Below are 23438 nucleotides of genomic sequence, written 5' to 3'. Positions count from 1 at the left end.
AGGAAAACATTCCTTTCATTTCTGACTCTCCTCACCCCCGCGCCACAGGAAAAGACTGTTTATGGCTGGGGCTGGACAGAAGCACGGCAGCACCAGGACTGGAGGCACTTCTGGTTTTACTGAAGGAGGTGGTCTCTTATCCTATGCTGTCCTTCAGCAACAAGATGTGATAGTGGGCTAGAGAGCAAATAAACAGTGTGAATTAAAACAGTGGATCCTTAACTATGTGAATTCCTTCCCCTGCATTTTCATTCCAGGTCAGAACATAGTGCTGTTGAAAGATGAGATAAATGAAAGTCTGAGCTACCGGAAGGCAGTGTTGCTCCTATCCTAAGGTTTGATCATATAACAGAATGCTCTTAGGGAATGCAGTCAGTACCCCAAAACGTTTTAACATCTTGTATATTAAATTTGTTTAGACTCAGCCAGGGCCATTGCAGAAAGGATTAATAAAAACTCCACTTATTAATGCCAAATGGTCACAAGAAAAGACACCTATGACAAGGAGAGCTCTGGGTCACAACTGCCTTGCCCTGGAGAGCAATTACAGGTACTTTCAGGCATAAAAAAGGCAGCAGTGGAGATCCTGTGCCATTGTTTCTGCCCTTGCACCACAACACCTTGTGTAACTTAATGACAGAGACTGGTTTATAATAAAGATGCCCCAAAGGCAAGGAAAAGACGGCACAGTCCCACCTGGTAATGAGAGCATCGCCCTAAGCAGGAGCTCTCGAGCTTCGCCTGCTGTCGAGCTGCTCTCCCTGGGACAAAAGCAAGCTGTCAGGTCTGACAGCCATCCGGTGGGTAATTCAGCATGACAAAACAGAGCAAAACAGCGCTAATTCCAGGCGGAGTAGCAAGAATCTGCTTTCTAAGGTCAATAGCAAGAGGTGAGGTGACAGTTCTGGGAGAAAAAAAAAGGGGGGGGGGGGGGTTTTGAGAGAAAAGGGAAAGAGAGAAAGGGAAAAAAAAAAGGGGGAAAAAAAGGGAAAAAGGAAAAAAGAATACAGGGAAAAGGGGAAAAAGGGAAAAAATATAAGAATAAAAGGGAAAAAAGGCAGAATGGAAAAAGGGTGAAAAGGGGGGAAGGGAAAAAAGGGGGAAGGGAGGGGAAAAGAGGAAACGGGGGAAAAGGGGGAACGAAAAAAGAGGGAAAGGGAGGAAAAGTGAGAAGAAGGGGGGAAGAAGAGAAAAAGGGAAAAAACGGGAAAAGGAGGAAAACGGGAGAAAAAAGGAAAGGGAAATGAGAGGGGTGAAAGGAAGAGAAAGGGGGAAAAAGGAGGAGAAGGCGGGGAAAGGGAAAAAAAAGGGGGAGAAAAAGGGAAGAAAATTAAAAGAAAAAAACCCCGAAAAAAACGGGAAGACGGGGGTTTGGGGGGGATGGGGTAGAGAAAGAAAAAAAAAACCCCAACAAAACAAAAAACAACAAACAAAAGCGGGGGGAAGCTTTTCAAAGCAGGAGCCAAAATCCCGAGGCCAAGAAGCTGAGGAGGAGGAGGAGGAGGAGGAGGAGGAGCAGCAGCAGAGGGGTGCCCGCCCCCCCCCCCCCCTCCCCGGTGCGAACCCTTCGACAGATCGGTCCGGGCCAATGGCCGGGCCGGGCGCGGCGACGGGAGCGGCGGGATTGGCGGCGGGGCTCTGCTGATCCCGGCGGAACCCCGGCGGGACCGAGCGGGGCGGGGGGGGGGGGGGTGCCCGGGGGAATGCCGGGGGGGGGGGGTGGGGGGGGGGGAAGGGGGGGAAGGGGCCGAGCTTCCCACTAAACGGGGCTATGTGCGAGGAGAAAGTGCATCAGTGCGGGAGGAGCAGCGTAGGGGGCACTTCCGAGGGGGCGGTGGAGCGGGGACACGGCGGGGGCCGGGAAAGCGACAGACAAAGAGGAGGGAGGACATGAGCGAAGGGAGAGAGCAGGGGATCAGCTGAGTTAAACCACGTAGCAAACGCGTTCCTGCGGAGAGCCAGGGACAGGTTGCCTGTGTCCACTCTACGGCCTTTCTGAGCGAGAAGACAAAGCAGCAAGTGGCTCCATGGGGAAAGGTGGGGAGAAAGGAGGGGTGTCGGGGGAGCCGGAGGCGCAGCTCCGCTTCTACACCTGGGAGGAGATCCAGAAGCACAACCTGAGGACGGACAAGTGGCTGGTGATAGAGCGAAAGGTTTATAATGTCACCAAGTGGGCAAACAGACACCCGGGGGGTCAGCGAGTGATCAGCCACTGGGCCGGCGAAGATGCCACGGTAAGGACCCAACGCACGGACATTCCCGCGGCTGCATCCCGGCTCTCAGCAGCATCCCCCCTGCCAGGGCACCGCCTTCCCTGTGCTCCCCAAGGAGCGAGCCAGCCGCCTGCTTCTCTGCCCCCCCCAACCTCTCTAACACTCGCTGTACACCCAGCTCAGCTCCCTCGCTGCTTTTAGGAGAGCAAAGGTTGGTCCAAATGGGTGCAGCTCCTTGGCTTGAGCCATGGCGATTCGCAGCATCTGCAAGACCTGGTCGGTAGAGATTGCTCGGCTCTGCTTTAAGCCTCGCTGTTTTGTCTTTGTCTCTTGTTTGTGCTGTATCTGGAGCTCTAAATTCAGGAGCGGAGCATCCCAAATCTCCCCTTCTTCAGTGTGTAGCTTACGACATGCAGATGCACAGCAGACAAGCACAAGAAAGGGTTAAGGAGAGGCCAGGCTGTGTTTCGAAGTTGTTTCTGTGAGGACGGTGAGCTTGAGGTTTAAAACAAGGAGCTTTTTAGCTATTTTTTTTTTTTTTTTTTTTTTTTACCCCAGGAGAGAATCCTCTGGAGAATTTAGCTCCAGGTTTCTACAGAAAAGGGCAAAAAATCCCAGCCTTTTGCTAATGCTCTTCCTAGCTGAGTTCAGCCGCCTCTCACGTTTCAGCAGCTTCAAAACCCCAACAAACAAACCCATCCAAACAGAACCCCTTGACAAAGGAGCAAATTGCCTCAGGTTGTTGTCTGCACCCGGTTCAGAAGTGCATCCGGGAACGTCTTCTCTCCCCAGGGCGTTATTAGCCCCTAGTTAATAAAATGCCTACTGCCTGGGAGCTGTTCCAATACCTGTGTAAGGGCAGGAGAGGCCAAGCTGCAGCATTAACCATTCATCCCCCACTGCTCTTAACACCTTAGCAAGGAGGAGGCTCTGTGTGTGGCAGAATTAATTGGCAAGATTTACTAACCTTTCCTTTCCATCCATCTCCATTTGCCTGTTGTCTGTGGCTATTTTCCGTTAGTTTCCTTGAAGCATTCATTTCCTGAGATGCCTTTTGGTATTCCTGTCCACCTTCCAGTAAATCCTGTGAATGAATAGCTTTCTCCCTCAAAAAGATAGGCCAGGTTTTACTTTCAGCTATTTAAATGCAGCCTTGCTGAAACCAGAGGAGTTTGACTCCTGTCCCCAGGAATTTAACTCCAGTATCTCCACTTGAAACCAAAAAGCATCTGCTATTGCATTTGTCTCCAGTCCTTACCAGGCAAGGATCACAGGATCTTACCAGGCAAGGATTCTACTTACTGCTGGCCCTCAACAGACCCACCCTCCCATTGCAGGTTGCATCCCACTATACTCAGAGCACGCTCTATGAAGGCATAGTCTTAAGAATACTCTGAAATTGTTAATCTCAGCTCTGAGTGCTAAAACCGAGTTGGCATCTGTTTTCCAGCTTCCCTGTGGTGAGTAACAGTTTACTGCCAAAAAGTAAACTCTCATTCAGGGTGAGAAAGCCTTGGCCTTGAACCTGTCAAGGCTTAACTAACAAGTTTCATTCTGTGTTGCAAGATACCACGACTGGAAGAGTTTAGGAGGAGGAAAAAGCAATGACAAAACTTCAGTTGAACGTGTTTATGTTCCTAGTTTGTACGTGGCTCCCATCTTTCTCAGATTCTCCTCAGCATCACGTGCAGTTAGGACCTCTAGTCCAGCAAACACAGAACCATAGAATGGTTTGGAAGGGGCCTTAAAGCTCACTCAGTTCCAGCCCCCTGCCACAGGCAGAGACACCTTCCACTAGAGCAGGTTGCTCCAAGCCCCTGTGTCCAACCTGGCCTTGAGCACTGCCAGGGATGGGGCAGCCACAGCTTCTCTGGACACCCTGTGCCAGAGCCTCAGCACCCTCATATTGAAGAATTTCTTCCTAATATCTAAGCTCTTCAGGTTAAAGCCCTTCCCCCTTGTCATGTCCCTACATGCCTTTGTAAAAAGCCTTTCTCCAGCTTTCTTGTAGGTTCCCTTTAGGTATTGGAGGGTAAAACCTCAGCATCTTGTCCATTTACCAGTCTTCGAGAGGATAGGGTGTATCCATTTACTACAAGCTGCCCACTGAAACACTCACTGAGCTCTATACCTGTGCCTGGCCACTCTATCTTGCTTGGTGATACATGAGCTAATTCATCTCAGCATGCTCACAGGACAAGCTGAGAAGCTTCCAGGATAGCTGTCATGTTCTGTATGCACAGCTCAGGTTAGGGGTTTCCATGCTAGCTTATGCATAAATTTCCCCTGCACATACTAACAACACTGAGCGTTCATTCATTTTCAGCCATACTTTTAACACACTGAGACAGCATACTACTGTGGGACAACCTGTCCTGGTATCACATCATGCACAGTTGCCTTCAGAAAATGAAGGCAAGAGTGTGCAAAGGCACCTTGCAGTCTCTCTGTTCCAGAGATGTTCAAGGATGTGAAAGAACATCCTTGTACTGATTGCACTAAGCACTTCAAAAGCTCACGTACAGTTCATACCTCAATAATACAAAGCTTATTAGCCAGTAGACCACAAAGTTGGGAGGTCAGATGTAAATATCATATGGTATTTCCCAAAGACTATGTTATGCCTTTTGCTCTTTAGAACAGAACTGAGGACAATTCCAAAATTCAGGTAGTATCTTATATTCGGGACCTATTAGTGAAGGAGATGTATGAGATATAGCTAATAAAAAGCAATCCTGTGTGATGATGGTAAGAGTATTCAGGTGATGTTTTTCTCCTGCTTGGAGGCTATATTGGAAAAGCCCATTCCCTACATATATCAATGACATACGTGTGTACTACTTGTCAGTGAAGGTAAAACTTCCCTGCTGCCAGCATTTCCTCCATGGTGTAGGCTTGTGATGGAAGTGGAAGATAGTAGTGTAGTTTTGAGTAACAACTGTGTTTTGATGTGCATGATGGCATTTCTGACCAGTTCCAACCTTTACTTTTCATCCCATCCATAAAAAGTGAGGGTATTGAGTTCAGAGGCAGAACTCTCCCTGGGAAAGTCATGTCAGAGCATTTATAAACATGTTTAGAAAACAGATGGGTACTGACAGGGAGGCCCCAGGTAGACAAACGTACCTTCTAGGTGGTCAGGCAGAAGCTGCTGTTCTGAGTCAACCCCAATTTATACAACATGAATCAGTGAGATCTCCAGGCAATACCTGGTCAGACCTCCAAAGGCTTTTTCTTTAGTTTAAATAATACTGAATCAACATTCTGTAATGCTTCTCATGTGTTCACCCTCTCCCTCTTTCCCATTTTTTTCCCTTTTTTTGCCCCAAATTGCAAAACCTTGCAGCAGGTACAGTTAGCTCTTCCCAACTCTTTCTGCTCACACATTTCAGTGGCATTTATGGGTTCCAGAGCTGAAAATGCTGGAGTAACTGAAGGACTAGTGAAAAAGGCTCAAGACTGGTCTGCTACCAGTTGTAACTTTGTGCAAGTCAGGCCTTTAGTGTATTATTACCTCTGTAGAAGGGAGAGGATGGTGTTCCTTAACCTCAGATGGGCTGTGATAGTAGCACCAGAGAGGGGAAAGTATGCATAAATCATGGTAAAGCAAGTTGGGTTCCTCAAAGTAGAGAAGAAATATGGTGACTTGGGACAAGTATTTCTTTGGATGGGAAATTCCAGTTGTCTGCAGCTCTGGAAACAGCTTTGCTCATTCATTTTGGCACCAATAAAGTAACACCAGAGGCTAACCCAATGAAGTCAAAAAGTCTCACTTGTGCCAGGCTAAGTTTTACCAGTGATGCACTCCTCATGAGAGAACATGGACACATTGACCCAAACCTTTCTCTGTGGCAGCAGGGATCACTTTGTCTGTTAAATTGGTTCTCAAAGGGGATAGTTTGGGTACTGGCATGAGGAAAATCTGGTGCTTTACAGAAAAAGTGCACTTCAGTTTCATTTCTGGTATTTCAATTTGCCTCTGCCATTGAAATGACATTCCCCCCCTTCTTTCTTCCCCCAGACTCTGGCATTTTATGGCTTTTTTAATCTTTAAACCATTCCCCAGGGTTTTATTTCTGTCCTGCACCTGTAGTAGCTCTTCTCTCCCCTCACCCCCCTGCCAATGCTGCAGCTGTAACTTCTCGTATATCATTTCTTTAACTTAAAGTTAAATGGCTGAGATCAGCTTTCACTCTCCCTCCTTATATACCTCCCACAGCAAAACTTTTATGGTCAGGGTATTATTCCAAAGCTCAATCCATAGTCTTGGAATGAGGTGAAAGTTCCTGTTGATTTTGGTGGACTTTGGGACCGAGGTTGTTGACTGGTATTTTTGAACACCAGAGCCAGACTTTTGATCTAGGTCAACTCTCAGAAGGGTAAGGTGGAAACACTGAATACTGACCAGTTTGTGTTTAGAACCAGAAATGAGATTTCGGTTGGTCTCTACAGCTGTTAGGCAATGAGACAATGGTGGAAAGGCTGAAGAATGGTACTCCTTACTTCTGGTTTTGACTGATTTTGACGTTCCAGTCTTAGCACTACATGGAATTACATCTTTATACATTTCCTAGGTGAATTTCTGGAGTTAACTCCAGTTCTGTGTAGTTAAGAAAAGGATGTGGATGGAGTAATAGTTTCTGATCTTGGTCAACTTTCTGTTCCTACCACTGTATTTGGGACTAGAATTCAAGCCATGTGAAAGGAAGGTAGGCAAGACCTCACTACTAGCAGCAGATGCATCAAATAAATGCTTCCATCAGGCATCTGCAGGACATAGGTAGGCAGAAAACGTGTGGAAAGGGGAAGGAGTACAGAAAAAGAAGAGCCAGGCAAACTCATGAATGCCAAGATCCAAAAAACGCTACAACCAAAATGTTGTCCTTTCCTGTTAGAAGTCTTGAAAATAAGTAAGGAAAATAATATTCCATCTGTGTTTCCTGCTCTTTCAGTCTCAGGATTGTATGGGCACAGGATTTATTTCACAGGTTTCCTCAACCTTGAGTTTCATCCCCCAATTAGATTCTGTTGCTGAAACTCAACACATTATTTACATCCCTTATCACATGTTGGAGGGGCTTCAGTAAAATGTACCCAATATTCAAGACATGCACTGAATAGAAAATATAGAAGCAGCCTTGCAAAAGATTAATGAGCCTCTTCTAGGGACAAGCAGCCATATACCACAGCACAGTAGAAATGACAAGAAGTCTTATAATATGTATTGATAACTGTAATCTCTTCAACCTGCTTAGCATTATTCACAGTGTGAGTAAAGTTGCTTTATGGTGTAGGTCTCTTTTTGAATGTGGTCCTAGCCACTGCAAAGCTTGGTAACAAGCACTTTAAAGCAATTGTTTTAAAGCTTTGGTATACAACAGAGTTTTTGTATTGATTCCTTTCTAAGACATTTTACTCGGACTTGCATGGAAGTGGAATTGCCTGTATATCTAGAATATGGTTCTAGAATAAAGAAAGGTAGCATTTGGTTACTCATCTTAGAGAACAAAAGGAGAAAGGCAGTCTCTAAAATGAGGAGTCACCACTTTTTTCTTAGCTATGTTAGTGCCTCTGCAGATCTGGCCAAACCGTCCAGCGATACTTTATGTATCTGCAGTCATGTCCAGGTTCAGTCACCCCCTCTCTTGAATTGCCTCCTCCAGGCAGACTTTGAAAAGGTATTTATATTCTTGTGGGGATTTGCATGAATTCCTCTCTGCCTACCACCTTCTAAGGGAATTAACAGGATTTAGGTATTTAGTTGCTTAGAAAACATTTCTTGTGGTGCTTTTCACAGTATGGCTAGGTAACATCCCAGGTCTCACCATTTGCTTGCTATTAGATAGGCAAATTCATCAGCGTTTAGTAGAAGTACTGCACTGACAATGATAACAGAGGTGAAAGCCACTCTGACACACCTCTTTCACAGTAACATAGTGGGAATGATTGCAGAGAAGGACAGTGCTGGATATGGATGGGAATGACGAAAGTAGGAAGCAACAGCTTACTCCTGAATCTCACACAATTACTCCTATTCCCACTCCAGGATGCATTCCAGGCTTTCCACATCAATCCAACCTTGGTGCAGAAGTTTCTCAAGCCATTACTTATTGGAGAGCTTGCTCCAGGGGAACCTAGCCAGGACCGAGATAAAAACGTGAGTATTTGTTTCTGAGCTGGGGGTTCTGATGGGCATGTTCCCTGTTTTGTTCCTTTTGGGAAGTCCTCCAGGTCAGAGGCAGATTATAAAGCTCCAGAGAGGGAGAAAAGTGGTCCATGACTGAACATCTCCATGTAGCAATGTGCACATCCCAGTACGGATTAAAAGCGTGTGGAAGGGAAGTGACACATTCAGACTGGCTGTACAAGCCTTTCCTCTCCCTTTCTAGTAGCCCAATCCAGGAATCCAGGCTGGCTTGATCTCATACTGAAGGGAAATGGGAACTGAGACATGTAGACTGGGAAATGCGCATCACCTCTTGGTGTCCCTTCTGCTGTTCCCTCCCTGGTGACCGAGCTCTAAAACACTTATCACCACTTGCTTGTTATGGGGAAAGGAGAGGAGTAGGCAGCGAAATCTGAAAAGACTTCCAGAAAAATTGCTCAGCACCTCAACACAACTCAAATCTCTTCACTGTTCACTCTGCAGCTCCCTTGACAGATTAGCTTAGGAAAACACGTATTTGAGACTCAAACTGGCTTATCCTGCTGAGACCAGTACCAGCAAAGCTCTGGAGAGCGGCCACATTTGTGCTATGCATGGCATGAGCAGTAGACACCTATGGGTTAGGAGAAGCAATGTCTCATTTTGGTGGCTGTGCTTAAGGAGCAGCAAAGCAGCAAGTACCTTTTTTTCACACTCAGCATCCTCAGGGCAGCTCTGTATCCCTCCCAGACAGTCTGTTCATGCATTATTCAGGCACAGAGCATGGCATGATTAGCTGTTGCCGTGAAACTCAATCCTGTCCCCTTGTTTGTGACTAGCCATGATTATGATATATCTGTATCACTCACAGTAGAAGAGACAATGGTGCATTAACCCAGGAATGCTCTTCTTGAATGATTGCATAGTACCTGACCCACATATTAAATAGATAACAGGTGCTCTGATATTGAGTGCTAATCATCAGAGCTCTGGAATTATGCATAAGTAATAGGACCACATTATCTCTTTCTCCAGCCATCTCTTTAGTACTTGTAAAGCTCATTCAGATGAGAGTCATCAGCTGATGTAACTCTCAAGACAGCCAGGTAGTGCTGCTGATTCACAGCAGAAGGCTTGAATTACTCTCTTAGCTCAAGGTGCAAAAGGTCAGGATGTGGGCTCAGACCAGCCAGGATGTTTATTCATAGGGCAGTGCTATGAAAAGCTAGAATACAGGGTGAATATGGAGGCAGGTTCTTCCTTACTTCTGGAGAAGCCAACCAACACAAAAAGCAGCCAGGATGCTTAGCATGGAGTTTAGCCTTCGGCTTCCTTAGGCTCATTCAGATTTACTTATAAGCTTCACACTGTGTCTTCCATGTCTATTTGCAGTCCCAGCTGGTGGAGGATTTCCGGACCCTGAGGAAGACGGTAGAGGACATGGACTTGTTCAGAGCAAGTCCTTTGTTCTTCTCTCTTTACTTGGGCCATATTATTGTAATGGAAGTGTTGGCTTGGTTAATGGTTTCATACTTTGGTAATGGCTGGATCACAACTCTCATCCTCTCCTGCATCCTTACAACTTGCCAGGTGAGAAATAGTGGGCACAGAGCATATTGGCTCCTCAAATCATTCAGAAAAGGCCAGTTACTAGAGCAGAACATTCATACCAGTGAAAACCATTCCCAACATACCTGCCACTGTGGTGCCAGTGGCATCTGGCCACCCCTACCCGCTGATGATGGTTGCTCACACATTTTTCTCAGCTCTTTGGCCTTTCCTTCCACATGTTAGTGGACTTGGTAGTGTTAGGCTTATGGTTGGACACAACAATCTTAAGGGTCTTTTCCAAACAATGATTCTATGGTTCTATGTTCTCCTCCAGAATGAAAACTGAGATCTTCACCTTCTCGCTTCAGTTATTTCCCTCTCTTCCTTACACTCAAAATTAGTCTTCTATCTCAGTTTCCTTTTGTGCTTAACTCTGATTTCAAACATTTGATTTCCCTTCATCCTAGGCCCAGGCAGGGTGGCTGCAACATGATTTTGGACACCTCTCTGTCTTTAAGAAGTCTTCGTGGAACCACATCGTCCACAAATTTGTCATTGGACACCTGAAGGTAAAGGACTTCATGGACCCAGCTCACTGTGGAAACAACTATGTAGTCACTTTGACTACATTAAAGTAGGAAACTGCAGCTCTAAGTCTTTCTATAGGTGCACAGTGGAGAAGTTAGTGACCACTGCACATGGGGCTGTTGTGCAGAAGAGATAAGGGATCCTAATCATAGCTGTTCCAGAACACAGCAGTTCCACAGGGTTCAGTGGAACTGCACCATTTTATGGCATCTGGGGACAAAGCTTATTTACATTGCATAAAACCGTGTTTTAACATCCTGTCATGTTTTCACCATGCTCTCCACCATCCATTCAAGATGTCTTCAGAACTTCTATCAGCTTCTACCCTCATTCTGGGCTTTTCAGCATCTGCCTTCAGGAGGAGCTTGCAGAGGGGGGACACAGCTTTGCCCCTTCTCTCAAACTCACTTCATCTTGTCTGGTTCCAGTAGAGTAACCAGTAGAGAAACCAGTACAATAATTAGTAAGACAGCAAGAGGGTTTAATGGTGGATTTGGTAGTGTTAGTTTAATGGTTGGACTTGATGATCTTAAAGGTCTTTTCCAACTTAAATGATTCTATAATTCCATGAATACTAATAACAACTAATAACAGCTATTAATAGCAACATCATATGTGGGAAGATATGGTGACATGCAACTCAGAGTGTATTTATTCCCTGTTCTTTCAATCTGGATGATCCCTAGTTAAGGTAAAGCAGCCCTCTGAATCCAGGAGTCTCACAGCAACTGACATCTTGGCCACTTACTGCTTATTGCTGTCTCAAAACCGTATAAGAGCTTGCCCATAATCTGAGTTGCACCACTGTAGTTTATATTAATGAACGGGTAATCCTACCATTAGAGAAACTGTAGTTTCCTATGGTCTTGTATCTGCCCAGGGTGCCTCTGCAAACTGGTGGAACCATCGTCACTTCCAACACCACGCCAAGCCCAACATATTCAAGAAGGACCCAGATGTGAACATGCTGCATATTTTTGTCCTTGGAGATACACAGCCTGTTGAGGTAAGGGAAAGGGGGTAAACCGTGGAAAACCGTTGTTCTAAAGGGCTTCAGAGAATGCTTGTGCAAAACCAGGAGCTGGCTAGTGTTGGTAGGCATGACTTACAGTCAAGACTTACAGGAATACTGGAAAGGGAAATGCTTCATCCAGGGATTTTGTCTGTCTGATGAAATGTTGTCTGATAGGTGCTTGCCATCACACCCTCCCAGTCCTTGGGCTGAAGAGCAAGATTGACTGTATCATTCCCTATCCATTGCCTATACTAACCACAGGAGGAAGTGTTTTGGGTTAGCTTGGGAAAAGCAGTAAGGTGGGATCGGAAAGAAAGTAGAAAACCGTTAAAGACAACTTCATCCCGTTGGCTTGAAATACCAACATGAGAGGAAAATATTGTGTTCCTCAGTACTTCATCAACAACATTCCAAAACTGATCTTCCATTTCCACAGAAAATATCTTCCAATATTAGTCAACCCTGCTCTGCCCCCAACAATCTGTACAAGGTCCTCTCCACTAAAGCCTTTGCCATGCAGTTAAGAGGATGTTGCTTGCATTAGCAGTAACTTCTTTCTTTCTTACATTAACTACATACTGACATGGTGCACATGGAGTAACAGGCTGTATTAAGGGATTTTAACTCCATCTGTCCTTCTAGAGCTGAAATATTTACTATCATCTACTGTATAAAAACCTACACAAAGCACTTAAACCATGTATCATCCATGGTCTTTTTTGCAATGGAATAAAGATCTCTGGTTTTAAAAACAACAAACAAACCAAAGAACACAAAACACAGAAACATTTGCAGCAAAGACAACATAAAAAGGGTTTCTCAGCCAGCTTTTGTACTGTTGAGAAAGTAACTCCAGAAACATGTAGGGGCATAGACACTGGTATATGGACATGTATAGAGAATGTCTTGCACACAGAATATTCAAGAGGCAGAAGGGCTCTTCTATGTGACTAAAATGAAAGCCTTCTCCTGGGGTGTAAAAAAGCCCCCTATCAGGAAGATGTAAATCAGTATCTCAATCTTAAATGTGTGGTTACAGCCCATTGGTAAATCTTGTGCCTGCTAACTGGGTTTTAAAGCAGACCATGGTTGCAGCACTTACAGGAAAATCTAAGGATATGAACATTTATGACAAGGAAAACTGGATCTTCTTCCTATAAAATACATGAAAAATTAGGCCAGCATCAGTCTATCCCAATGCTCCTTCATACTTGCATATAACCCTTTTCCAGATGATGCTAAAAAGACAGCATTTCAGAGCCCAGACCAGAGTGAATGATGTGCCTGATGTCTTGGTGCTATAAGACTTTCCTTGATGGAGAAGTTGTTACGCTGGAAGCAAAAATGCAGGTTCAAAGAAATCCAGATTCTCCATGCATTAGCTCCTTGTGTGATCACTCCTGCAGCTCAAAACAGACACATACATATAGCTGCAGATATTTCACTATAGAGATGAGGTTAGGAGACTGGGTGCTGAAAAGAAATGGGAACCTGCAAAAATACAATAGAAATTATATTCATATAAAGCTAAAAGACTTTTTAAAGGGATTTACACCTATCACAATTACAAACTTGATGTATTTAAACCATACAAAAACACATGGTGGTGGGAATTTAGGCAAAACTCTCCACTCAATAACTAAAGAAGTATTGCAGAGAATCTTCTCTTTCATGTGTCACAATCCAAGCCTGAGCTTTCTCCTCTGTGTTCTGCAGTATGGCAAGAAGAAGCTGAAGTACCTGCCTTACAATCACCAGCATGAGTACTTTTTCCTCAGTGAGTATCTGCCCTGCACTCTTCCTTTTTCCCTGAATTCCAGTGGACCTTTCCAGCCCCTATTGTGTTAGCAGAGCAACTCCTAAAGTCTCAACTCATCCTCAGCACCACTATACCCTGAGCAGGTCCCAAAATCAGTTTAGTGTATTCTTCAGTGATAACCAAGCACCTTGAACATTGCCAGCATGGCAATTCCCAGCTAAGACTGGGAAATAACTTCTGTGTGAGAAGCTCCATGGGAAAAATGCATGTTGCCATTGCTCTTTGATAAGTCAAGATGAATGGGTGTGCAGCAGAGCCTCCTTTCTTCACAGAAAGGCAACCACGTCACTGCTCTCACCAGTGCAAGGCAGAACCAGAACCAGTTCCTAACCCTAGGAAATCCTAGGTTTCCCTAGAGCCAGTCCTATATCACTGCTCACTCACGTCACACACTTTTCCACCCCTCTGATGGCCAAAACCTTTCCTTTTGCTTTGCAGTCTTCCCACCCCTGCTCATCCCTGTGTATTTCCAAATCCAAATCATCTCGACCATGATCAAGCGCAGGTTCTGGGCGGTGAGTGAAATGTGCCTTAGATCTTCATGGGGTCTGGTTGGCTCGTAAGAAATCACACTCGAGTAGGGAGGGAGGCCAGTGGGCAGGAATCACACTCTGGTGCATTAGTCACCCAGTGTCCCTAACATCACCAACAAGGACATGTTATATGAGATAGGCAAAATGATGCCTAATGTCTTCTCTCTTCCCCTAGGACCTAGCCTGGGCCATCAGCTACTACATACGCTACTTCATCACATACATCCCATTCTATGGCGTTCTGGGATCCCTGTTTCTCCTCACTTTTGTCAGGTAGGAGATAAAGGGCATCCCTGCTGCTGTCCCCTCCTTCCAGTGCCAGATGAACTGGCTCAGCTCTGCTGTACCCCACAGGCATTTTAGGTTCTTTGCAGTCATTGACCTCACTGTGTGTTATCTTGCTATTCCCACTGCTTCACTTTCCTCTTATCATCTCCCAGTTCTACCTCCCTGCAGCAGAGCTGGTTTTGGTGCTCAGCATCTTTCCCTGCCTGTATCTCCTCCCTTGTGATGATCCAGCCAGGATTCTCCCTTCTTTCCCTGTTCCCTATTCTCACATGCTGCCTGATCCCAACACACGTATGCATTTTTTTCCACTTTGGTCAAATTTGGACCCTTCCAGAGTGCCTCAGGCCACTTTCTTCCCAGCTTACTGGGAAGGTGATTCAAGAGCCCTCCTGAGCACTGCATGTGCTTCCCCTGCAAAAGAAATGCTCACTGCTTCTCCCATTGTGGAAGACTGCATGGCCTGTACACTGGCTAGTACTAAGGGATAGCATTTAGTCCCACAGTCAGCACTAGTTTTAAGGGAAACATTTGATCACAGTGAAAAACATTTTCTCGAGCCAAAATTTAAAGTACCTTTTTTGAGTAAAAGAAATTACAACAAATGTACAAAAACCCTTCACAATATTAGAACTTCTGCCTTCACAAGGTCTAATGTCTGTAGCTTCAGTTTTCACAGTTTCAAAACGCTCTGGAACTAAGGAAAAGAGATTGAAAAGACACACATGAAGTGCCCAGCCAACCTTTTCAGTCTGAAATCAAGCTAAAAAACTTACAACTGACCCATTATTCCCCAAACTTCTATGCTTTTGCTAAAAGTACAAGAGGCAAAATTGCAAATTCAGATCAAATGCTCTTTCAGAAACAAGCCTAAAGACTAGAACAAGGATGCTTCTGGACAACTACTTTGTCAGCATAAATTTAATTCTCAGCATAGAGAAACTGCTTTAGATAAAGCGAACAAAGGGCATTTCTGTAGACTATACAGATGCTAAAAATGCAATTATATACCATAAGCAATAAACAAGTGCTCTAAGGTGGTAGCCAGGCCAGGGCAAAGTTAAGACTTAACACTGTAGGTATTGAGAAAGCAAAGGGAAGCTGGGAGCTCCAGTGTGCTGACCTTAACACTCAGAAAGCCAACACCAATGGGCAGGTGGATTTTGAAGTGACTGTATATCCATCAAGCAATGGGAAAGATGAAGAGAGTTCAGAGAATTCCAGGTTCTGGGAAACCCATCACAGAAGCGATTCACTCTGGTTGGCACATAAAGAGAGGTATCTACTTCAATACCTCAGAGAAATTCTTCCTGTTAAGCCCACTCTATTTACCTCTTATCCCCATCTGCAATATAAATTGTTCTGCTTTCTTGCCTGTTTGTTTGGAAGGTTTCTGGAGAGTCACTGGTTTGTGTGGGTCACGCAGATGAATCACATTCCAATGGAAATTGATTCCGAAAAGCACAGAGACTGGCTTAGCTCTCAGGTAATTGGGAAGGGAAAGGATACCCTGATTCACCCCAAAATGGATTAGAGATTCATATAGAGAGCAGACGAGAAGCTTAATATGAGCCAGCTTCAGTGTGCGCTCACAGCCCAGAAAGCCGTATCCTGGGCTGCATCAAAAGGAGCGTGACCAGCAGGTCAAAGGAGGTGATCCTGCCCCACTACTCTGCTCTTGTGAGACCTCACCTGGAGCATTGTGTGCAGTTCTGGTGTCCTCAACATAAAAAGGACATGGAACTGCTGGAACAAGTCCAGAGGAGGGCCACGAGGATGATCAGGGGCTGGAGCACCTCCCGTATGAAGACAGGCTGAGGAAGTTGGGGCTGTTCAGCCTGGAGAAGAGAAGGCTGCGTGGAGACCTCATAGCAGCCTTCCAGTACCTGAAGGGGGCCTATAGGGATGCTGGGGAGGGACTCTTTGTCAGGGACTGTAGTGACAGGACAAGGGGTAATCACAGAATCACAGAATCCCAAGGGTTGGAAGGGACCTAAAAGATCATCTAGTCCAACCCCCCCGCAAGAGCAGGGTAACCTACAGTACATCACACAGGAACTTGTCCAGGCGGGCCTTGAATATCTCCAGTGTGGGTGACTCCACAACCCCCCTGGGCAACCTGTTCCAGTGCTCTGTCACTCTTACAGTAAAGAAGTTCTTCCTGATGTTAACGTGGAACTTCCTATGCTCCAGTTTACACCCATTGCCCCTTGTCCTATCACTGGATATCACTGAAAAAAGCCTAGCTCCATCATCCTGACACCTACCCTTTACATATTTGTAAACATTGATGAGGTCACCCCTCAGTCTCCTCTTCTCCAAGCTAAAGAGACCCAGCTCCCTCAGCCTCTCCTCATAAGGGAGATGTTCCACTCCCTTAATCATCTTTGTGGCTCTGCGCTGGACTAATGGGTTAAAACTTAAACAGGGGAAGTTTAGATTGGATATAAGGAGGAAATTCTTTCCTGTTAGGGTGGTGAGGCACTGGAATGGGTTGCCCAGGGAGGTTGTGAGTGCTCCATCCCTGGCGGTGTTCAAGGCCAGGTTGGATGAAGCCTTGGGTGACATGGTTTAGTGAGAGGTGTCCCTGCCCAAGGCAGGGGGGCTGGAACTTGATAATCTTAAGGTCCTTTCCAACCGTAACTATTCTATGATTCTATGTGTTACCTTTCCGCCAGGTACTAGTGTATGGTCTCTGTCCATGTTGCATACCAGAAAGATGTTCTCTCAAAGCCTGCAATACTGATCAAGACATTGAAATCTAAAATTCTGTAATTAAATTGACAATCAAAAGGTTACTTTAGATTTGAGGCAGTACCAGGTTCAAGAAGCATGACCTGGCTTTCCTGTGTGGTGTATTTCAGCAGATACATACGAGCAAACAGAAGAGCCCCAACGAAAATCAAAGCTGAAGGGGAGCTCAATATATTCCTCAAGTTTATATTTCAGCAATAAGGATTGAAATGAAAACCAGCTGCTTTCTACCTCATTTTAATGCCTCAGGGGCAGGTAAATCCACCCTGCTGAAAGGATACCTCTTATTTACAGTGCCCCAAGTCCTATTCAGACCTAGACGATAATGAGAGCAACTTTGGCACTGGCAGTAGGAATTTGGTATAACTGAGTTGAGAGAAGAAATCATCTTTCTTAGCTAGTATATAATTACTATTTGTAGTTGTTAACAGGGCCTTGAAGGTCAAGTTTCAAAGTCAGTTGCTCTCCCTTGCGCTAAATATGCTAAAACACACACACAGAAAAGGGTGCTAAAAGCGCTGTTTAGGAAAGCACCTACACATTTATTTTAAATTAAGCATGTGAATAGATTCACTGAAGGCTTGGGTGCATTCAGATGTTCACCTTAAGCTTTTGCTTAAGCACCTTATGCAACCGGAATTTGTAGGTAAAGAGGTTGTGAGAATGAGAGGGAGCTTATAAAAGAAAGAGAAATGGGGAAAGAAAGATAAAATGTGCTTGTGATAGAGGGAGATAAGCCTCTTTGATATGGTTTTAAGATGCATCTTGGGAAGGGTGAGGAGCATACATCTCCTATGGTTATGATGTAGAAATCACAGCTTAGCCACTCTGAGTAAAAGAGGATTTTAAGCAAGACTACCTGATTTTACCATCATTAATAGCAAGAGTAGTTAAGATTTCCAGAATATTCAGACCTTGTACTTAAGGCAAAGTGGGTAATAACTAGATGGGATTTGGAAAGCAGCTTTCTGTGTCCGTGTACTTTCCTCCCGTTTTCCACCTTGGTACTGTTGTTAACCATCTGATTTTCAAAGGGAAGGGGCTGAGATTTATAAGTCTATACTTGGGCTGCTAAATTACTTGTCACCAAATGTCCATAAAGTGGCTCCTGATATTGTCTCTTTTACCATGGTCAGCCCAGCAGTTGTCAGTAAGCCCTGAAAAGAGAATTAAAGCTCCCTTTGCTGCAACCAGCTACCTCACAGCAGCAGTCTTGTGCACTCTGACACCTCGGTAGCGCAGTAAGACCCAGATCAGCCCCTGCCACAGGCAAAGAGGAGCTTGTCCTGATTTTAGGGTGAGACTTCACTACTCTTCACGGCTGCTTTCTTGCTTTCCCAGATGGCAGCCACCTGCAATATCGAGCAGTCCTTCTTCAATGACTGGTTCACCGGGCACCTGAATTTCCAAATTGAGCACCAGTGAGTATGGACCCAGGATCATTTGGCCACTACCAGGTTGTCACAAGACAGGACATGAGGGTAGTGAAAGTCTGCTAAAGACACACATCTGGGATGGGGCAGGATCTTTGGAGTGCTAACATATGCCAAGGAAAGAGAGGCCAAGAATACTGGGGGTCATAGTCTGCTTCTACTACAGACATGGCATCTTTTCCTGCTACCAAATACTTCAGCTTTCACGCTTTCAATTTGGGGTTTAAATGAGAGTCAGTGGTACACATCTACCAGTTACAATGGTATGGACTCAAATTCTAAGCTAACTGCTGGAATTTGAATATCCAACTTCCTCTCCCCTAAAGCACTTCAGTGTTTTACAGCACCTGGCATCTGTGTGGGAGTGCACATGCTGTTGGATACCAGGTTCCAGAAGAGAGATTAAAACCAGGGCCACAGGGACAGTCTGTTGCTAGTGACAACATTGAATGCAAAAGGGCATTGAACAGCACAGGGCAAGGTGATCCCAAATCCTTCTTTACCTGCTTCTCTGCTTCATGAGATTCCAGAGGTGGGAAAGGATGTCATTGGGAATTCAATTCAGCTACAAACATCTAGTATTTCCCAAAGGAAATGGGCAGGATCCCAGGAGCCTGAGGCTGTTTCCTCACTCCTGCTTCCCCTGTATTGCACTTGGAGTGTCCCTTCCAGCACAAACTGTCTTTCATTGTCTTTCTTAAGCACAGCTTTGTTCTGAGGCATGGCAGGAGAATCAAAGCATTCAGTTTTCAGAAGCCTCCTTAAAAACAGAGGACTGTAAAGTGTGGGTATCTCTCTGCACCTCTCTTGTTTGCTTATACAGCTTAAGGAGAAGGCATCAATAATTAGCCTCTATGAGGAGGCAGCCAGAGGTGCCCATCCCTTGAGTTCGGTCTCAGGTTTGTTTTCTCTTTTCTCTGTTCAAGCCTGTTCCCAACAATGCCACGGCACAATTTCTGGAAGGTAAAACCTTTGGTGAAGTCATTATGTGCCAAGTATGGAGTCCAGTATGAGGAGAAGCCTCTTGGAAAAGCATTTGTAGACATCGTTGGGTAAGGTCCTTTAAGTATCATCTGCAGCTTGTAATTCATTGTTCCATGGACATCCTGTATTTTCTAGATCAGAGAATTCAGGACACTATAGAATCTTCAGAAATACCATGTCAATATGCTGTAATCTAGTGTCATGAGGTTACTGACCTTCGGATCCTAGTCCAAGGAACAGCCACAGCAGTGTTGACCCACAGCAGAGATGACAGAGCTCCACTTAGTGGACTAACATCAGGTGACAGCAGAAGGGAATCTGCTTCAATAGGTGATGGGGGAAGAAACTGTCCCCTAGAGCAGCTTCTGTAGCCAAAGTACTATTATCAAAGTACCGAATACTTAGTGTTTAGGTAAGTGCTAACCTCATCTAATAGAGACTCTTTGTAAATGCTCTTCTGACACCTGGTGACTCTCGCTTTTAGGACCTGGCAGCATATCTTCAGGCTGCAAAATGAGATGAATCAAAGGGGAATGAGTTTCATTACAGACCACGCTGCTTCCCATCTGAGCCCTGCGGCAGCAACGGTCTATTCCCTATAGGCACAGCTGAAGACTAACCTAATAGCCCTTGCTAGGCAGACTGTATGTTAATGTTTCTGTCTCAGTTACTCAAAAAAGAATAATTCAGGATAGGGAACATGAGAAAGTGTTCTGCAGTCCAGATCTCCACTTGCAAACCATTCTGAGCAAACACACATTAAAGCTGATTGGCCCCACCATTTAGAAGAGCTGAAAACTGGTTCAAAACCTCCTTTGCTCTTCTCATCCAGTTAGCACAGGACAATGGATGCAATGCTGGGACCCAGCGGGGTGATGTACAGCATCCCCCCATATAGTGCCCACATCCCTGCAAGAGTTCTCACAAACCATCTCAGCAATTACTTGCCCTGATTGAAGGCTTTTGTCAGAGTGGAAATGTTCAAGGCCAGGTTGGACGGGGCTTGGAGCAACCTGCTCTAGTGCAAGGTGTCCCTGCCCATGGCAGTCGATTGGAACTGGAGGAGCTTTAAGGTCCCTTCCAACACAAACCATTCTATGATTCTATGACTTTTGGGGACAAATCAGCTCAGATCTGTCACATAATACCTGCAGAGCTGATGCAGATGGGAAATTCTGTATGAGAATTCCCAGAGGGAAGCAGGGAAACACCTTCAGAGGTACAACATGGTAAGCACAGGCAATTCTGCTCTGCTGTTTATTCAGGGCCAGAGGGACTATGAATAGCAGAGTGAGCATCAGATGAAGTTCTTGCTCACTTTGGCTCTTCTTTCTATACTGGGGAAAGACATTTGGTGTCTTATAGGCTCATATTCAAGTTCAGTTACAGGGTTCTTTGTAGGGAAAAAAGGACAGAGGCAAAATTCAGACACCAAAAAAACCTTTCTTCATTTTCTTTCCACAGGTCCCTAAAGAAATCTGGAGATCTATGGCTGGATGCCTACCTCCATAAATGAACATGAATCTTAATGGGGAGGTGTGAGTGACAGGGAGGGATGGGGGGTGTATGGGGTTGAAATCACACATGTCTTTTACTCTCAGATCTCAGTCTATATCTACGTGCACAGTTGGAGGGGAGTTTCCTGTCTTGGCAGCTGCTACTGGGGACGGGCTCAGGCAACCAGTTTAATCCAGACAGATCTAAAATGTGCTTCAGAAGAGGAAATGTGATGCCAGTGTTGCACAAAATGGAAGGCTGGGAGAGGATGGAGAGAAGAAGTATTTAAAAAAGGGGCATTAATATCCAACCTTCAGCTTCTGTTCATAAAATTCATTCTAATTCTACCTAAATCACACAAGCCCCTGATTCAGACACTCTTATGAGTGTTGTTAGGCTTCAGTGTGCATTTGCAATCCAAGGACACCCCAGTCAGCTTCTGCCTCTTTCTTCCTTCCCACTTTTGTGTATAAGAATTCCTCAGCCAAGAGTTTCATTTTGTTATGAAGGGTCCATGCTCACCGTCACAACAGGGAGCTGAGGTGGGCTGTGATGCCCATAAGCCCTGCCCAGAGCCCAGCTTCCTCCTTTCTCTCCCTCCTTCCTTTCTCTAATCACTTTAGTAAAAGCTGTGATACTGGCCCTGCACAACTAATGTCTAACCACCTCTCAGCAGGGTTAATATAGCTGTATTTTTACAACCAGGCCCTGTTTCTAGGGGTCCACAGAAGATCTTGGGGCTTAAACAGCAAAATGTCTCTTTTAGGAGACATTGTCTCTTTAATGAGCACCAGCTCTGGCATAGTATTATGGCTGTCAATAAATTACACAAAAGACCAATGTAAGTCATAAGAGGAAAACTTACTAATTGCTGGTGATGTCTCCAGTGTAACCACAAATGGTCTTTTCACACCAGAGCAGTTCAGCGTGCTGCAGAACCCCACGGTTCCGCCTTCCTGCACATGCCTGGCACAGACCAAGCCTGTTTCTGCTTGTCAGAGGCCAGCAGCAGTGGCACTTGTTTACCCCTCTCTTGGGAACAATCAGCCAAGAAAAGGAGTTCTCCCTTCAAAGGGAGCTGCTGCCCAACCCTTTGACCTGGCCCTTCTGAAACCAGAACTGGCCAGGCTGTGCTGGCAGTATGAAACCTTCTGGAGAACCCTCTAACACACTAAAACTCTGTTTTCTACCCAACCCCTAACTACCAAAACCCATTCATGGCTTATCAGGAGATACGGTTTAACAGCTTCCAGGTGCTTCTCTAACAGGCAACCTGATCCCAAGTAAATCAAGGGCTTTAGACTCAGCTGTAATACAACAGAATACACATACCCATTAGCTCATGCTAAAGGACCATGGTTTCAAAAGCAATCTCCAGTTCCAACAGCTGCCCCCTTGCTCACTCAAAACACACAATAGGGATACTCAAGTTAGGAGTTTGCACGCCTCATTGCTTTGCTCAGCTCTGAAACTGGATCTTCTCTATTAAATCCTTGAATGCTAACAGAGTCCCACAGAATCAGCAAGATGCTTCTTGAAGAGAGACAACTCCCAAGACTGGAGCCAGCCAATTCAAACAGTAAATGGATTCCCCCCTGTCCTCTTTGGAAATGAGGAAATTTTATCTTTTCTTATAGATGAGAAATTCATAGGCAGGACTGCAACTTCAGCTAACAAGTAATACTTAAGGTTTGTAGAGGGCTTGTTCTGGTGTTCTCACCCACCCCTAAGCTGGCAATACCTGAAGGTGACTAGGAATGCTTAGGATGAAAAGCTACTCTCCCTGGGGTGTCTGAAGCTCAAACTGACTTTGAGCAAATTACAGAATTGATTTCTAATATCATAAACAATAACATCCTTCTGGATGCTGTGATATCCCAGACAAGCAATAACAAGCTAGCCTGGAATTGTGGCTAACATGAAGACTGCCTTGATACGTGCATCTCTTTCTGACTCCTTGAATGTATCTCCCTGTCTCTGCTCCAGCAAGGATGACCACAAGCACACAGTAGCATCAGCATGCAATCTTTTAAATATTCAGCTTATTTTTCTGACAGTTCATACTTTTTCACCCCTCCAGTTCTTACTTTTTCACCCCTCCAGTTCTTATTTCTTAATACAGATGCCTCTTCCTTAGCACTGTCCCCTCTTCTCTTACCTTTCTTCATGGGAAACTGCTTTTTATACCTAGTGAAACTGGTAGCTCAGCCTGGGTAAAGAGTCCTGCTTTAGCAGCTTGGCTTTGCTGCTTGCCGCTGACCAGTCTTCTGTAAGGACTGGTTTTCTGCTATAAACCCAGAAGAACTCCCAGTACAACAGCCTGGCCTAATAGAAGATAGCAACTGCTACTGATGATGGCTGGAAGAACTTGAAACCTTCACGGAGAGCAACCATGCTGCAAGTATCTGCAGAAGGAAAGACCAGCTCTCAAATGGGCATTTTTTCCCAAGACCTTAGCAGAAGGTTCCAAAGGGAAGAAAGGGGGGACAGGAAAGATCTTGGTATTAACTTCCCCCCAGCTATTTGCTTCTTTCAGACTCTTGAAGAATTCTTTTCCATGAAAAATGTTCAGTTGCTCAAATCCAAAAATAAAAGCTGTACAATGTAATGATCAGAACTGA

The 23438-nt window shown here is 45.1% G+C and overlaps 1 protein-coding gene and 1 long non-coding RNA gene across 3 annotated transcripts in view; one reads left to right on the top strand and one right to left on the bottom strand.

Annotated features, from left to right (window-relative positions):
- LOC136017883 (uncharacterized) overlaps positions 1 to 3409 on the bottom strand; it is a 13244-nt gene extending 9835 nt beyond the window's left edge. The window contains exon 1 of one of the 2 annotated variants that reach the window (XR_010614131.1): positions 3181 to 3409. This is a non-coding gene — a long non-coding RNA (uncharacterized LOC136017883). Of the gene's footprint in view, positions 1 to 1564; positions 1644 to 3180 lie in introns of those variants that run through there. The other variant, XR_010614132.1, reaches the window with a different exon arrangement.
- Positions 1775 to 23438, top strand: LOC136017880 (acyl-CoA 6-desaturase-like). The gene is made up of 12 exons (XM_065686583.1): positions 1775 to 2234; positions 8260 to 8370; positions 9751 to 9948; positions 10377 to 10478; positions 11378 to 11503; positions 13229 to 13289; positions 13770 to 13846; positions 14040 to 14137; positions 15539 to 15635; positions 18245 to 18324; positions 19263 to 19388; positions 20785 to 23438. The coding sequence occupies exons 1-12, from the start codon at positions 2028 to 2030 to the stop codon at positions 20834 to 20836; spliced, it is 1335 nt and encodes a 444-aa protein (XP_065542655.1). The 5' UTR covers positions 1775 to 2027; the 3' UTR covers positions 20837 to 23438.

This window comes from Lathamus discolor, chromosome 6 (genome assembly GCF_037157495.1).
Source record: "Lathamus discolor isolate bLatDis1 chromosome 6, bLatDis1.hap1, whole genome shotgun sequence".
Classification (NCBI taxonomy): Eukaryota; Metazoa; Chordata; class Aves; order Psittaciformes; family Psittacidae; genus Lathamus; species Lathamus discolor.
This window is presented reverse-complemented; position numbering and strand designations above follow the sequence as displayed.